The sequence below is a fragment of the Octopus sinensis genome, linkage group LG1 (assembly GCF_006345805.1).
Source record: "Octopus sinensis linkage group LG1, ASM634580v1, whole genome shotgun sequence".
In the NCBI taxonomy this organism is placed as follows: Eukaryota; Metazoa; Mollusca; class Cephalopoda; order Octopoda; family Octopodidae; genus Octopus; species Octopus sinensis.
In genome coordinates this window covers 190913102-190927691 of record NC_042997.1, presented here as the reverse complement: position 1 = coordinate 190927691, position 14590 = coordinate 190913102, and the positions used below count along the sequence as shown (strand labels likewise).

Below are 14590 nucleotides of genomic sequence, written 5' to 3'. Positions count from 1 at the left end.
GAGTAAGTGGAAAAAAAAACACAAAAAAATAACCAATTACAATGGTTTCTTGATTAGTCTCATGATTTTTAGCAAGTTCCGTTATCTTACTCAGACAAAAAAATACAAAAATTTTACTATCTGGATGCTCGGATTGTGGAGCAATGTCCACAATATCTCTGAATCCTGTTTTAATAATATCGTGGTTATGCATCATCAACATCATCAGCATCATTTTAACATTTACTTTCCCATGCTCACACAGGTTGGACAGAATTTGTCGTGGTGGGTTTTTTCTATGGCTGCATGCCCTTCCTGTCACTAACCCTCACTTGTTTCCAGGTGAAGTAATATTTCTCCCTCAGAAGATTGGAAATTAAGAATGTCAGCTGCATGACACTTGCACTTGCTTACATCATGTAATGTCAAAGCAAGGAAACAGTAACACATACCCACGCATTCATTCATACACACATACATAGCCATATATATATTATCATCATCATTTAACGTCCATTTTCCATGCTAGCATGGGTTGGACGGTTCGACCGGGGTCTGGTAAGCCATGGAGGCTGCACCAGGCTCCAGTCTGATTTGGCAGTGTTTCTACAGCTGGTTGCCCTTCCTAACACCAACCACTCCGTGAGTGTAGTGGGTGTTTTTTATGTGCCACCAGCACAGGAGCCAGAGCAGGCTGGCAAACAGCCACGATCAGTTGGTGCTTTTACGTGTCACTGACACGGACGCCAGTCAGGCGACGCTAGTAACTGCCACGCTCGAACGGTGCTTTTATGTGTCACCAGCACAGGTGTCTTAACTACAATTACCATTCGAATTTTTTGATGTTGACGAACTTGACTCAACAGGTCTCCTCAAGAACAGCGGGTCACTCTACGATCCAAGGTTAGCACAGCAGGCTGTCCTACGAGCATGAACTCACTTCATTTGTCGGGTCTTCGAAGTCACAGCATATCTCCAGAGGACTCGGTCTTTCGTCATAGCCTCTGTGAGGCTCAAAATATGAAAGTCCTTTCGTCATAGGAACCTTTGTACTTTGAGCCTCACAGAGGCTATGATGAAAGACCGAGTCCTATATATATCTATATATATATACTAGCAAAGATACCCGACATTGCTCAGGATTAAAATGGCATAGGTTTTAACTCTTATACTTGTTTTGGTCATGCGCCTGTGGCCATGCTGGAGCACCGCTTTTTGTTGAAGAAAGTGCTACTAGGATTTATTCTTTTTAAGCCAAGTACTTATTCAATCTGTGTGTTTTGCCAAATATATATTTGTGTATGTATATGTATATATATATATGTGTGTGTGTGTGTATATATGTATATATATATATTTGGTACTTAGTAATCAAAATGATGATACACATATATACATACACACAGTCATACAAACACACACATACCACACACTTGTATATAAGGCATACACATAAAAAGAGAAATAGAGAAAACTTTTATGGATACTGATTAAGACAATATATTTAAATAAACACAGTTAAGCTAAAACAATATTTAGAGATTGATTGAGAGGCTGACACCGAAATATGTAAAGATATTGATAAGTAATAGAGATGACACCCACTGACAGATGTTTTTGCCTATACCAGACAGACAGCATCAACTGCTTATATGATTTGACACAATGCAATAAATAGAATAACTTGAGAATAGTCTGTACATCTCTTCTTAAATATAACTTCTTAAGTATTTAAATAGTGTTTTTGTTATATCTATATGCTATGATGGCCCTGGAATATGATATACATTCATTGATAGGTCTTTGAGATAAGATATGACAAGGCAAATTGCAATAGCAACAAGCCATAGAGAAATAGTGGTGAAGAAAGAAGTAGATGACATTATCTGAGAAGATATAGAGTAGCAGGTGGGAGATTAGAGGAATAGAATGAAAAATATGCATATATTAAAGTAGGGTGGATAAGAAGCAGTTGTGGCTGTGTGATTGCTCTGGTTTGGTCCCACTGCATGGCATCTTGGGTATGTATCTTCTACTAGAAATCTCAGCTGATCAGAGACATGTGGGTGGATTTGGTGGATATATATCATCATCATCATCATCATCGTTTAGCGTCCGTTTTCCATGCTAGCATGGGTTGGACGGTTCTACTGGGGTCTGTGAAGCCAGAAGGCTTCATCAGGCCCAGTCAAATCTGGCAGTGTTTCTACGGCTGGATGCCCTTCCTAACAATAACCACTCCGAGAGTGTAGTGGGTGCTTTTTACGTGCCACCCGCACAGGTGCCAGACAGAGCTGGCAAACGGCCACGAACGGATGGTGCTTATCTCTTGGACACTAAACTCTGCTTGCGAAGATCTGTTGAGGCAAGTGAAATCGAAATCAAATTCGATGACTGGCATCTGTGCTAATGGAGCGCTAAAAGCACCATCTGAGCGTGATCGTTGCCAGAGCGGCTAACTGGCTTCTGTGCCAGTGGCACGTAAAAAGCACCGTTCGAGCATGATCGTTACCAGTGTCGCCTTACTGGCACATGAAAAAAACATCCAAGTGAATTCGTTGCCAGTGCTGCTGGACTGGCTCCTGTGCAGGTGGCACGTAAAAAGCACCATTTGAGCATGGCCGTTGCCAGTACCGCTCGACTTGCCCTCGTGCCAGAGGCACATAAAAGCACCTACTACACTCTCGGAGTGGTTGGTGTTAGGAAGGGCATCCAGCTGTAGAAACTCTGCCAGATCAGATTGGAGCCTTGTGCAACCATCTGGTTTGCCAGTCCTCAGTCAAATTGTCCAACTCATGCTAGCATGGAAAGCAGATGTTAAACAATGATTATATATATATATATATATATAAATAAATATACATATACATATACACAAACATTGTTGGCTCACCATTTCCTGGTGGCTTCTTGGAGTGGTACCAGAGGTGATCAATAATATTGTTAAAGGTGTGAAATTGCATTTGACCCTCTGGCTGATAACTGATGGGGATTTGGTGACCTTCTGTGTCTGTTTTCCGTTTGTGCATTTATATATATACATATATATATATATATGCTTCAAATGTACAGAAAACAAAAGACAGACATGTGAGGGAACAACAAGGTGTATCAGTTTGATGCTCGAGAAGAATGAAAATAGTCTTGGACGTTTTGAGTTTACACACTTTAACAAAAAGGGATGAGAGGGAAAAATACAAGAGAGAGAAAAAATGTCAGGACTAATGGTTCCACATGTTGAAGTGACTGGGAGAAAGAGGTACACGAGCAAATCGACCCCAGGACTTATTCTTTGTAAGCCTAGTACTTATTCTATCAGTCTCTTTTGCTGAAACGCTAAGTTACGGCGACGTAAACGCACCACCATCGGTTGTCAAGCAATGTTGGGGGGACAAACACAGACACACAAACATATACACGCACATACATATATACGACGGGCTTCCTTCAGTTTCCGTCTACCAAATCCTCTCACAAGGCTTTGGTCGGCCCAAGGCTATATTAGAAGACACTTGCCCAAGGTGTCATGCAGTGGGAATGAACCTGGAACCATGTGGTTGGTAAACAAGCTACTTGACACACAGCCACTATGTAATTTCTTTCAAAATTACATTTTTTCCTGCAACGTTTGATTGTTGAAATGTAAATGTTCACACATGTGGTACTGAAGGTGTAGTCTTTGGAGAGAATATCTTTGAAAGCTATATTCTTTTATCTAACCGTCTCATTCTTAGTCTACCCTAAGGTCTCCTGTTGGTTGACTCGGCTTACAGAATCCGTCTTGCAGTTGATCATCAACATCATCATCATTGTTTAATGTCCGCTTTCCATGCTAGCATAGGTTGGACGATTTGACTGAGGACTGGCAAACCAGATGGCTGCACCAGGTTCCAATCTGATCTGGCAGAATTTCTACAGCTGGATGCCCTTCCTAATGCCAATGCAATTCTAATCACCTGTCCATAGTACAAGAGCTGTGATTTCTAATGCAGAGAAGTAGCAGCTCAAACTGGAGAGACCCCCTGATCTCTGAACTATGCACCCTCTTGAACAGTGTTACTCCAGAGATCCTTTTGGAGGCACCCCACTTCAGCTGCTTGTATTTGTGATCATACTATTTCAGTCATTATCCAACAAGTATGACCTTAGGTAGGGAAAGGTACAGAAATCTAGCTGAAGATAGCGAGTTTGGCTTCTTTTACCAACCTCTCCTCTTCTGAGGATTGAGGAAGGTTATTCAAAAAAAAAGAGGTCAGCTTTGGTAGCAGCACGTATTCTAAAATTGGAACACTGTCATGAAATGGTTAGTAGAAGACTTCATCATCAATAATGACAGGAATTATGGGATGGGTTCATTTTGAAAAAACTATCTGGTACTTAGTAATCAAAATGTGATATACCAGCTTTTGGTACCAGCTGAACCCACTTGAAATACCCAAAGTCCGAAATTCTTAAAATAGTATATTTACAGAGTTTGATAAATATGTTAAATAAAATTTGATATAATCGTATGAGTGGCTGTGTGGTAAGTAGCTTGCTGACCAACCACATGGTTCCGGGTTCAGTCCCACTGCGTGGCATCTTGGGCAAGTGTCTTCTGCTATAGCCCCGGGCCGACCAATGCCTTGTGAGTGGATTTGGTAGACGGAAACTGAAAGAAGCCTGTCGTATATATGTATATATGTGTATGTGTGTGTGTTTGTCCCCCTAGCATTGCTTGACAACCGATGCTGGTGTGTTTACGTCCCCGTCACTTAGCGGTTCGGCAAAAGAGACCGATAGAATAAGTACTGGGCTTACAAAGAATAAGTCCCGGGGTCGATTTGCTCGACTAAATGGCTGAAACAAGTAAAAGAGAGTATACATTTTCACTGGGTGCCATATATTTCTTGCACCTAGATGAGTTGGATTCTCAAGATAATTACAAAAGACACTAGATATTAAAATTCTTTCATTAGAGCAATAACGAAAAAAATCAAAACTGATCAAAAGTAAGAATTATAAAGAATTTAGTGGCAAACTTATGACGACGACGTTCAAAATAATGACCATACTGTTATTGTTTAAGGTTCAATGTATCAGTTCTATTTTTAAAACGATTGGATGTGATCTATAGGAGGGAGGCTTCTCTGTTATTTCTAGTGAATCGAACGACAACTTAGAAGTTCCTTCTTTGATTAGAGAAACATTCTTACTTCTATCCTACCCAGAGAAGTAAGAACTCTGCACGGTTGTTCAACCTGCTAGAAATAGAAGGCAACTTCTTGTCTTAAGGTTCAATGTATCAGTTCTATTTTTAAAGCGATTGGATGTGATCTGTAGGAGGGAGGTTTCCCTGTTATTTCTAGTGAGCCGAACGACAACTTAGAGGTTCCTTCTTTGATTAGAGAAACATTCTTACTTCTACCCTACCCAGAGAAATTTCAGAGGAGGGGACCCTCTGCACGGTCGTTGAACCTGCTAGAAATAGAAGGCAACTTCTTGTCTTAAGGTTCAATGTATCAGTTCTATTTTTAAAGCGACTGGATGTGATCTGTAGGAGGTTTCCCTGTTATTCACAGAATATGGTATTTCAGAAGCAAATTACTAAAGGAAGAGCACACTACAGAACGTAGTCCTAGATATATATTACATCTGAGGCGTAGATCATGGGGATAAACAACAATCTAGTTAACTGTTTATTTAGTCTGTCACGAGTGTGGAAGCGAATTTCAGAAAATCCAAAACGTTAAAAAAGTTTGTTTTCGTTCCACCAGAATGAAAGATAAGTGACGATTTGTTATAAAAACCAACAATTTTATAAACATTAAAAGTTACTTCGGTAACTTGGGTTAATTTTCAGACGCAATTAGTTTTAAATATGCCGAGCTATTTAAATAACCGGAGATTCACAGAATATGGTATTTCAGAAGCAAATTACTAAAGTGAAAACTATAAAACTTTATATTAAAACTGTTATTTAATTAATTAAAAATAAAATCTAACTGGAGATCTAATTTAGTTTGCATACACAACACATTAAGGACATATGTAACACGATAAAATGCTAAATATGAGGACGAAAACATTGATAGTTGAAATAGAAATTATCACGCCCACTTGGTGGTAGCCCAAAACGATAGATGACTGATACTTTGTTTTCCTAAAATTATAAGAACATTAGTGTGTGCATTATATATATATATATATAATATATATATATATATATATATGTGTGTGTGTGTGTGTATATATATATATTACAAGGCCGGTATAGTTAACTACATAGTCAATTTTTAATTAGATCGATGGTGTGAATGTTGTCCAAAACACAATTATGGATATGTAAGAATAGATATACTCATGTACAAAGAAAAAGGAAGCTTATATATTCGATCTAATCCGGGGCTAAACATTAACGACAATTTTAGAAATAAATAACTTTGCCTAAAGATATCGAAGCAATTCTTATAAATTTAGATATTTTTAATTACTCCGATCCCAAAACTCAGCAATAGAAAAAAACCCATAGAACGATGCTATGTGTATTTAGCCAAGTATTAAAGACCGAAACAGTGGTTTATTTATTTACATCTTAATATTTTAGTATTTATTATACATAGGTGAAATTATACATAAGGAAAACAAATTTGGGAGAGGGTATATTCCTGATGTTGATTATATTTTTTGGCATTATTTATTGCCTGAACTTATTTAAACAAAGTTTAAACACCATCGACCAAGATCTATTATTATAATTATAGAATAAGGGCGGCAAATAAAATTCGAAATACATTACCCTGCCGAGGGGGACATAAAATCTTGCTCGTCTTCATCTTGGTCGAAGAACATTCGTAAATATTTTGTAAAAAAGTATTCCCAGCAGCAGGTAAAGCAAAGAAACCCACCAGCACTTCGCTGACGTTTTGATGGGGTTTTATATAATATATTAGAGAGAAGTGCTTAACCTATTCCGGTTCCTCCTCTTCCGTTGGTTTCGGGAAGAAGGGCAGATAAATACTTCCGAGTTCAGAAGTTCACGAAATCAGACAACTTTCGTCCTAAAACATAGAAGTTCTCAATTGCAGCGTGGAAGGTGGAAGGTGTTTATAAAGCCATTTAAGAAACACTCAAAAACTGTTTAGATTCACTTCAACATTTAAATTTAATTTTTCAAAATATTTTAGTCGCTTTGAGACCGCGACCTGTTCACTGACAAAGCTTCATGCTGCATCTGAGAAAGTAACAGTTAATTCATGATTATATATATATATATAATATATATATATATATATATATATATATATATACACACGTATGTATGTATGTGTGTATATATATGTATGTATGTATGTATGTGCGTATGTATGTATGTATGTGCGTATGTATTTATGTATGTGTGTGTGCATGCCTATACGCATGTATGTATGTACTTACGTATGTATGTGAGTATTTAGGAGAGTGTGTAGACGTATCTGTGTGTTTGTACATGTTTATGTAATGATATGTGTCAGTTCAAGTTGTATACATGACTGTTACCTTGAAGTTCTCGTTGTAAAGGCAAAGGTTTCGTTGATGTCATATTATAATTAAATTTTAAAAAGTCTCATTCGAACTCGTGTAACATTTTTGTAGTTGTCTGTCTTGTTATGTCCCTTTCTGTGTTAGATCTCATGATCATAATAAAGATTTTATCAACAATTTTCGTGCTTCTAATTTTGTGTGTTGTTTTCGTTTAAAAAAGATCTAACTCGCATTTTATATTTAAATGTAAACAAACAAGTAGCAGTAAGGGGAAAATAAATAGTTTGTGTGTTTTAAGTATGAGGAATAAATGTGATTTCAAATTCAGTAAATTAGATAATTTGCTAATTCACCTGTGAAAGTGTTTAATTATTATTATTATTATTTGTGTTATTGTTGTTGTTGTTATTATTATTATTATTATTTTTTCTTTTTCTCTGGCAGATTCGAATTTCGTTACTTAGGCAGGAGATAAAAATACATTTTCATTTCATTGTTAAATTGAGGTAGGCAAATTCTGTTTAGCATCTGGGCATAACTACACAAGTGTGCCACCAAATTGTTTTCATTATAAAGGCTAACTCGCATTTTATATTTAAACTAGCAGTATTGCCCGGCGTTGCTCGGGTTTGTAAGGGAAATAACTATAAAGCATTTTTAGAGAGTTATAGCCAAAAGATAGCAAAAAAATGCATTAAAAATGGAAAAAATATGATGGTAAATTTTTTTAAAAATCGTTGACGCATCGTAGACATTTTTAGAGAGTTCCTTCCCTTTATTAAAAAATATGCATTAAAATGGAAAAAATGATGGTAAATTATTTTTTAAATCGTAGACTCATCGTAGACGCGCGCTAATACCCAGAAGGACTCGATATGAACCACGACTATAAGATACCCGGTTTTGGTTAAACTGCATCGCAAAATGTGGGAGTAGTTAGGAATCTAATTCGGAGTAGACAGACACACAACCTTTCTTTTATATATAACTAGCAGTATTGCCCGGCGTTGCTCGGGTTTGTAAGGGAAATAACTATATAAGCATTTTTAGAGAGTTACTTCCCTTATAAATTCGGGCTTTCTTAGCCATTTTTGTTTTGGTGTCTTCAAGCCATGAAGTCGTTGTTCTAAAAGAACGCTGGTTTCCTTCACAACGCATTACGACGTTGATTTCTTTACACTCCCTTCCCCACAGCTTCACGAAGGAGGGAAGGGGGAGAAGCAAACAGGTGCAGCTGTGAGCGTGGACGCCAACTCCGCCGCCATCGACACACGATGCATTTTATGCATTAAAATGGAATAAAAAATGATGTTAAATTATTTTTAAAATCGTAGACTCATCGTTGACGCGCGCTAATACTCAGATGGGCTCGATATGAATCACGACTATAAGATACCCGAATTTGGTTAAACTGCACCGCAAAATGTGGGAGGAGTTAGGAATCTAAATCGAAGGGGACAGACACTCACACAACTAGAGTTTTATATATATAGACTAGCAGTATCGCCTGACGTTGCTCGGGTTTGTAAGGGAAATAACTATATAAGCATTTTTAGAGATGTAAAGTATAATAGCCATCTCAATATGGCTAACCACAAAGGGGGGTGTTACTGTAGCTTTTTACGTTCTGAGATTTAATAATACATTTTTAGAGAGTTACTTCCCTTATATAATAGCAAAAAAATGCATTAAAAATGGAAAAAAATGATGGTAAATTTTTTTTAAAATCGTAGACTCATCGTAGATGCGCGCTAATTCCCAGAAGGGCTCGATATGAATCACGACTATAAGATACCCGCTTTTGGTTACACTGCACCGCAAAATGTGGGAGTAGTTAAGAATCTAAATCGTAGGAGACAGACACACAACTTCACTTTTATATATAAAGAAGATGTAAACAAACAAGTAGCAGTAAGGCGAATATAAATAGTTTGTGCGTTTGAAGTATGAGCAATAAGTGTGATTTCAAATCCAGTAAATTAGATAATTTGCTAATTCACTTGTGAAGGGCTGGAGCCAATGGATAATTTCCAGAGGTCGCTCGCCTGGCAGTGCTACCGAGGAACTCTGCCTGTTCGAGATAAACTCTACCAGCATGGAAGTGCCATCAGCCGGGCCTGCCCGAGGTGTTGCCAGGACGACGAAACCGTTCTGCACGCACTCGTCCAGTGCCCGAGTATTGCTGAAATATGGGTTTATGTCGAACAGCTACTGTCATGTGTAGGACGGATCCGACTATCGGCCGAATCCATAGTGAAGATTGCCCCGCCGACCTCCTTTAACAAGGAGGGCGAGGCCGTTTTCTTGTGCCTAGTGGCTGTGGCGAAAGAGGTGGTGTGGTGGACTCGTTTGAAGCTAAAGTCAGACACTTTCCTGTTTGGTCAAGGCCTCATCAACTTTTTCAAGTTTCACTTGAAAAGGAAGATGAGGTTAGAGAGGAAAGTGCTGTCCGATAGCAAGTTTTATGAAAGGTGGGTGAATTGTGCGAGACTGGTCAGTATAAATGGACCAGTTCTCAGGTTTCGCCTGTGATTTCAAAAGGGTAATATAAAAGGAGAAAAAAGGGACTCTCTACACCCCTTTTTTGACCAGGCTCCCGTTGGCTTTTATAGGGTTTTTTCCACCAGGAACCTTTCGTAACGCCTCCCCCTTTTGGGAGTTTTTCATTGTTAATTTATTAATTGTTATAAAGTTTTTACTAGGATTTTTCAAAAACGGACAAAACCCTTTGTAACCTTTCGTCCTGTTTTGTCCCTTTATGTAATCATGCATGTCAGCCTTTGTGGCCAATAAAAAGAATAAATTATTATTATTATTATTATTATTTTTCGTTTTTGGATTTGGTTTGCAAGATTCTTTATATGAGTTCGTGTGTTGAAGCATATTCTGTTGTGTCTGGGGAGAGTCATTTTCTTTTTGTGCCTTATAATGTAACACACACACTGGTAAAATTTCCACTTATTTCTTATTTTTTATTTTATTTTTTAATTTTTTGTGGAAATTTTACCGGTGAGTGTGCTACATTATAAGGCACAAAAAGAAAATGACTCCCCCCCCAGACACAACAGAAATATTATTATTATGATTATTATGTTTTTTCCTTCTTTCTTCAAATTTTCTCCCGTTTCTCGACGAGTGTTTTCCATACACCTAGGGCAGAGAAGCTCATTGTATGCATTCCCAGATTACACAAGCAAATTCACAGATTAAGTATGTATATAAAAATTAATAAATAAATAAATTCATGGATGGATGTTGTTTTCACAGCGATAATGCTCTTCTCAGTACATGAGCCGTTCCAGTTAATACGATTGTTTGCACTTCCTGTAGGGATGGTAAGCCTGGAATCATTTTCAAATAGGTTTCAGTACCTTTTTTATCATTCCTAGAGATCCTACAATCACTGGTACTGTAGTCGCCTTGAGATGCCACATTTTTTCAATTTCTATTAGCAGGTCTTTATATTTACTAATCTTGTCAAATTCTTTCGCCGCTATATTGTGATCACAAGGGATACTCATGTCAATTAATAAACGCATCTTTTTTGTCTGATCTTTTATAAAAATATCCGGTTTATTAGCTTTTATAGTCTTGTCGGTCTGTACGGGGAAGTCCCATAGAATCGACACATTTTCTCCCTCAGTCACAGCTTCAGGATGGTGTTTATACCATTTGTCAGCGGTTTTGATTTCATAATACCAACATATTGTCCAATGTCTGACTCTGGCCGACTCTGTCATGTCTTGCTTTATATTCTGCAGGTCTAAGACTCTACACTCTGAGATTAGGTGGTCTATTGTTTCAATCTCGTCGTTACAGCTCCATTTTTTATCACATTGGCTTGGTAGTTCTGGGTTAATAAGCTTTGGTCTTGAGCAGCTAATATGAAACCTTCACTCTCTGCTTTTACCCTGAGCTTCATAACCATTGGTGCATGTGTTTCTGGTCGACATCAGCTTGTTTGCTACGGGCCACATACTTGCTATGGAGAGGTTTCTGTTCCCATCTGCTAGCTAAATTTTCATGTGCTTTTGTCTTTGCAATTAATTTTATTTTCTTTGCAGCTGCAGTTGGTGCATTTCCTTCAGCCTGCTCAATCTGGCGGGTATCTAAGAGATCAGCAGCGAATTTTTTGCTCTCTTTGAGGATAGAGTGAAGTTAATTCGGTCCTTCATGTTTTTCAACAAGTTTTAGCATCCAATCGTTGGTTGCTTCAAGGTATTTGGCCAGTCCGATTGTGGTGGTTTTGTATGTAAGTTCAAGCTGGATCAAATCTCAACCTCCCTGAGCTCTGGGAAGGTAAAGGCAATCCACGTCTGCCTTTGGATGGTGCATCTTATTTAACGTTTCGAGTGGAGCTCTTCTTCAGAAACATAGAAAAAGGAAAGGTCCAAAGAAGGGATGACGGAGAAAGAAAATTGCCAACGATACTCACGCAGTCACATATTGAAAAAATATATATATATATGTATGTGTGTGTATGTTTGTGTGTCTGTGCTTGTCTCTCCAACATCGCTTGACAACTGATGCTGGTGTGTTTATATCTCCGTAACATAGTGGTTCGGGAAAAGACACCGATAGAATAAGTACTAGGCTTACAAAGAATAAGTTCTGGGGTTGATTTGCTCGACTAAATGTGGTGCTCCAGCATAGCCACAGTCAAATGACTGAAACAAGTAAAAGAGTAAAGAGTAACAACTTTTTTATTGGCTCTTTATGTTCTGAGCTCAAATCCTGCTGAGATCAACTTTGCTTTTCATTTTTTTGGTGCCAATTAAATGTTGTACGAATAAAGCACTAGGGATGATGTAATTAACTTGCCCGTCCCCTAAAATTTCTGGCCTTGTGCCAAAATTTGAGACTATTTTTTGAATTTCTGACCTATGGAGAAGGAGCTGTGTTCTGGCTTCAAAGCAAAAACTTTTGCATTGGGATTTAGATGCATCAGTAGGGTAATATATATATGTAGTTCTCTAGGCTTGCAGATACTTGGTTATGCAACCATTTCCTTGCATTATGAGATCTCATTGTGTTTTCTAAAGCAATATGTAAATATTGCCTCCATAAATTCAAATTCTCGGCTTCAAGAGCATTTTATCTATCTGTTGTGGCCTATGTAAAATGTCAAGAATGGTTCCTTCAGATGTGTGTTTTATGGTAAACTTCTTTTAACTCCTATGCGAAGTTACAGTTTATTTCTTGACTACTTAGAGTGTAAAGTATATATTTATATATATATGTGTGTTTATGTGTATATATATATATATATATATATATATATAATATATATATATATATATATATATTATTATGTATATGTGTATATGTATATATGTATATGTGTATATGTATATGTGTATATGTATGTATATGTGTATATGTATATATATGTATGTGTTTATGTATATATATATATGTATATGTGTTTATGTATGTATATGTGTATATGTATATCTGTATGTATATGTATATGTTTATATGTGTGTATATATATATATATATATATATATATATATATACACACACACACATACATATACATATATGTGTACACACACTCACACACACACACACACATATATATGTATGTATATACGTATATATGTATGTATGTATATGTATATATATATAAATGTGTATATATATATATATATGTGTGTGTATATATATGTATGTATATGTGTATATATGTATATGTGTATATATATATGTGTATGAGTATATGTATATGTGTATATATGTGTATGTATGCATGTATGCATGCATGCATCTGTATGTTCTCTTTCTCTTTTTAATTTGGAGTAAATTTCGACTGGCCACCTGCTTCATAGCAAGTTTGTGAAGGAAACCATCTTGTTTTTGTTCATAATCCTTTAACTCTGAAGAAGGCGTTGCAGATTTTTACAGTCTCAGATATCACGGTCATTGGTAATGTATAAATTAAAGAGTTACATTCCCTCCTCATGAACCCAAGTTCAACCATACTTTAGCCCAGACAGGTTGGTATGTATCCTGTTGTTCGAATAGTAATACATATGAAGCTGGAAGTGTATCTTTTGTACTAGGTTTTCAAATGCCTAACCAATAGTCCATAGATGTTCTCTTTCTCTTGTATTTTTCTTACTACATTGGTTTCCAATGCAAAAGAACATACAATAACTCTGAGCACCTTTTCAAACTCCACCCATCTAACACCCGTGGACATATTTACAAAGTAAGAAAACAGCACAGCTCCCATGACTTCAGGAAACATTTTTTCACGCTGAGAGTTGCTGAAGCATGGAACAAACTGCCGGCATCAGTTGTTAGTTGTCGGAGCACTGCATCCTTCAAAACTTCCATGCTTCCTAAGATTCGCCAACACTACACTTGATTTTCTCCCCTCCATACACACACAAGCATGTATCTGACTCATACATTGTTCGCTTTCCAGACATTTCTACATTACTGCATGTACTTTATATGCACTTTCTGACAAGTTGTGGTGCACCTGAGCACTGTATACAATAATTTCATTGTTATATCTTTTCCAACAATATCAGGTTGCTTGTGTTTTAACTTGGTGGCTGTTATTATATATAGAGGGACATTCCCTCTATATATAATAATGAAATTATTGTATACAGTGCTCAGGTGCACCACAACTTCTCAAAAAGTGCGTATAAAGCATATGCAGTAATGTACAAATGCCTGAGGGGTGAACAGTGTATGAGTCAGATACATGCTTGCGTGTGTATGGAGGGGAGAAAATCAGGTGTAGTGTTGGCGAATGTCAGGAAGCATGGAAGTTTTGAAGGGTGCAGTGCTCCGACTATGGTTTGTGTCTTTCGTGCTTATGCAGTACCTTTTCAGTGAAGGGGTACATTTTTAAAAATAGGATTTATCAATGTTCCTTGATCTGTATCAGCTCTTATTTCATGTCTCTCCTACAGTTCATTCGCTATCCTCGAGTTGGCAGAAACGTTAGCACGCCGGGCGTAATGTGTAGCCGCATTTCGACTGCCGTTACGTTGTGAGTTCACATTCCGCCGAGTCGACTTTGCCTTTCATCCTTTCGGGGTCGATAAATTAAGTACCAGTTACGCACTGGGGTCGATGTAATTGACTT

General features: G+C 37.3%; 1 protein-coding gene across 2 annotated transcripts in view; it reads right to left on the bottom strand.

The window, feature by feature from the left end:
- Positions 1–6921, bottom strand: part of LOC115212627 (FK506-binding protein 15) — a 99328-nt gene extending 92407 nt beyond the window's left edge. The window contains exon 1 of one of the 2 annotated variants that reach the window (XM_029781364.2): positions 6758–6921. In XM_029781364.2, coding sequence (XP_029637224.1) covers positions 6758–6810 — 53 coding nt within the window. In that variant the 5' untranslated portion in view covers positions 6811–6921. The remainder of the gene's footprint in view (positions 1–6757) is intronic. The other variant, XM_029781363.2, reaches the window with a different exon arrangement.
- Between the last annotated feature and the right edge of the window lie 7669 nt (positions 6922–14590).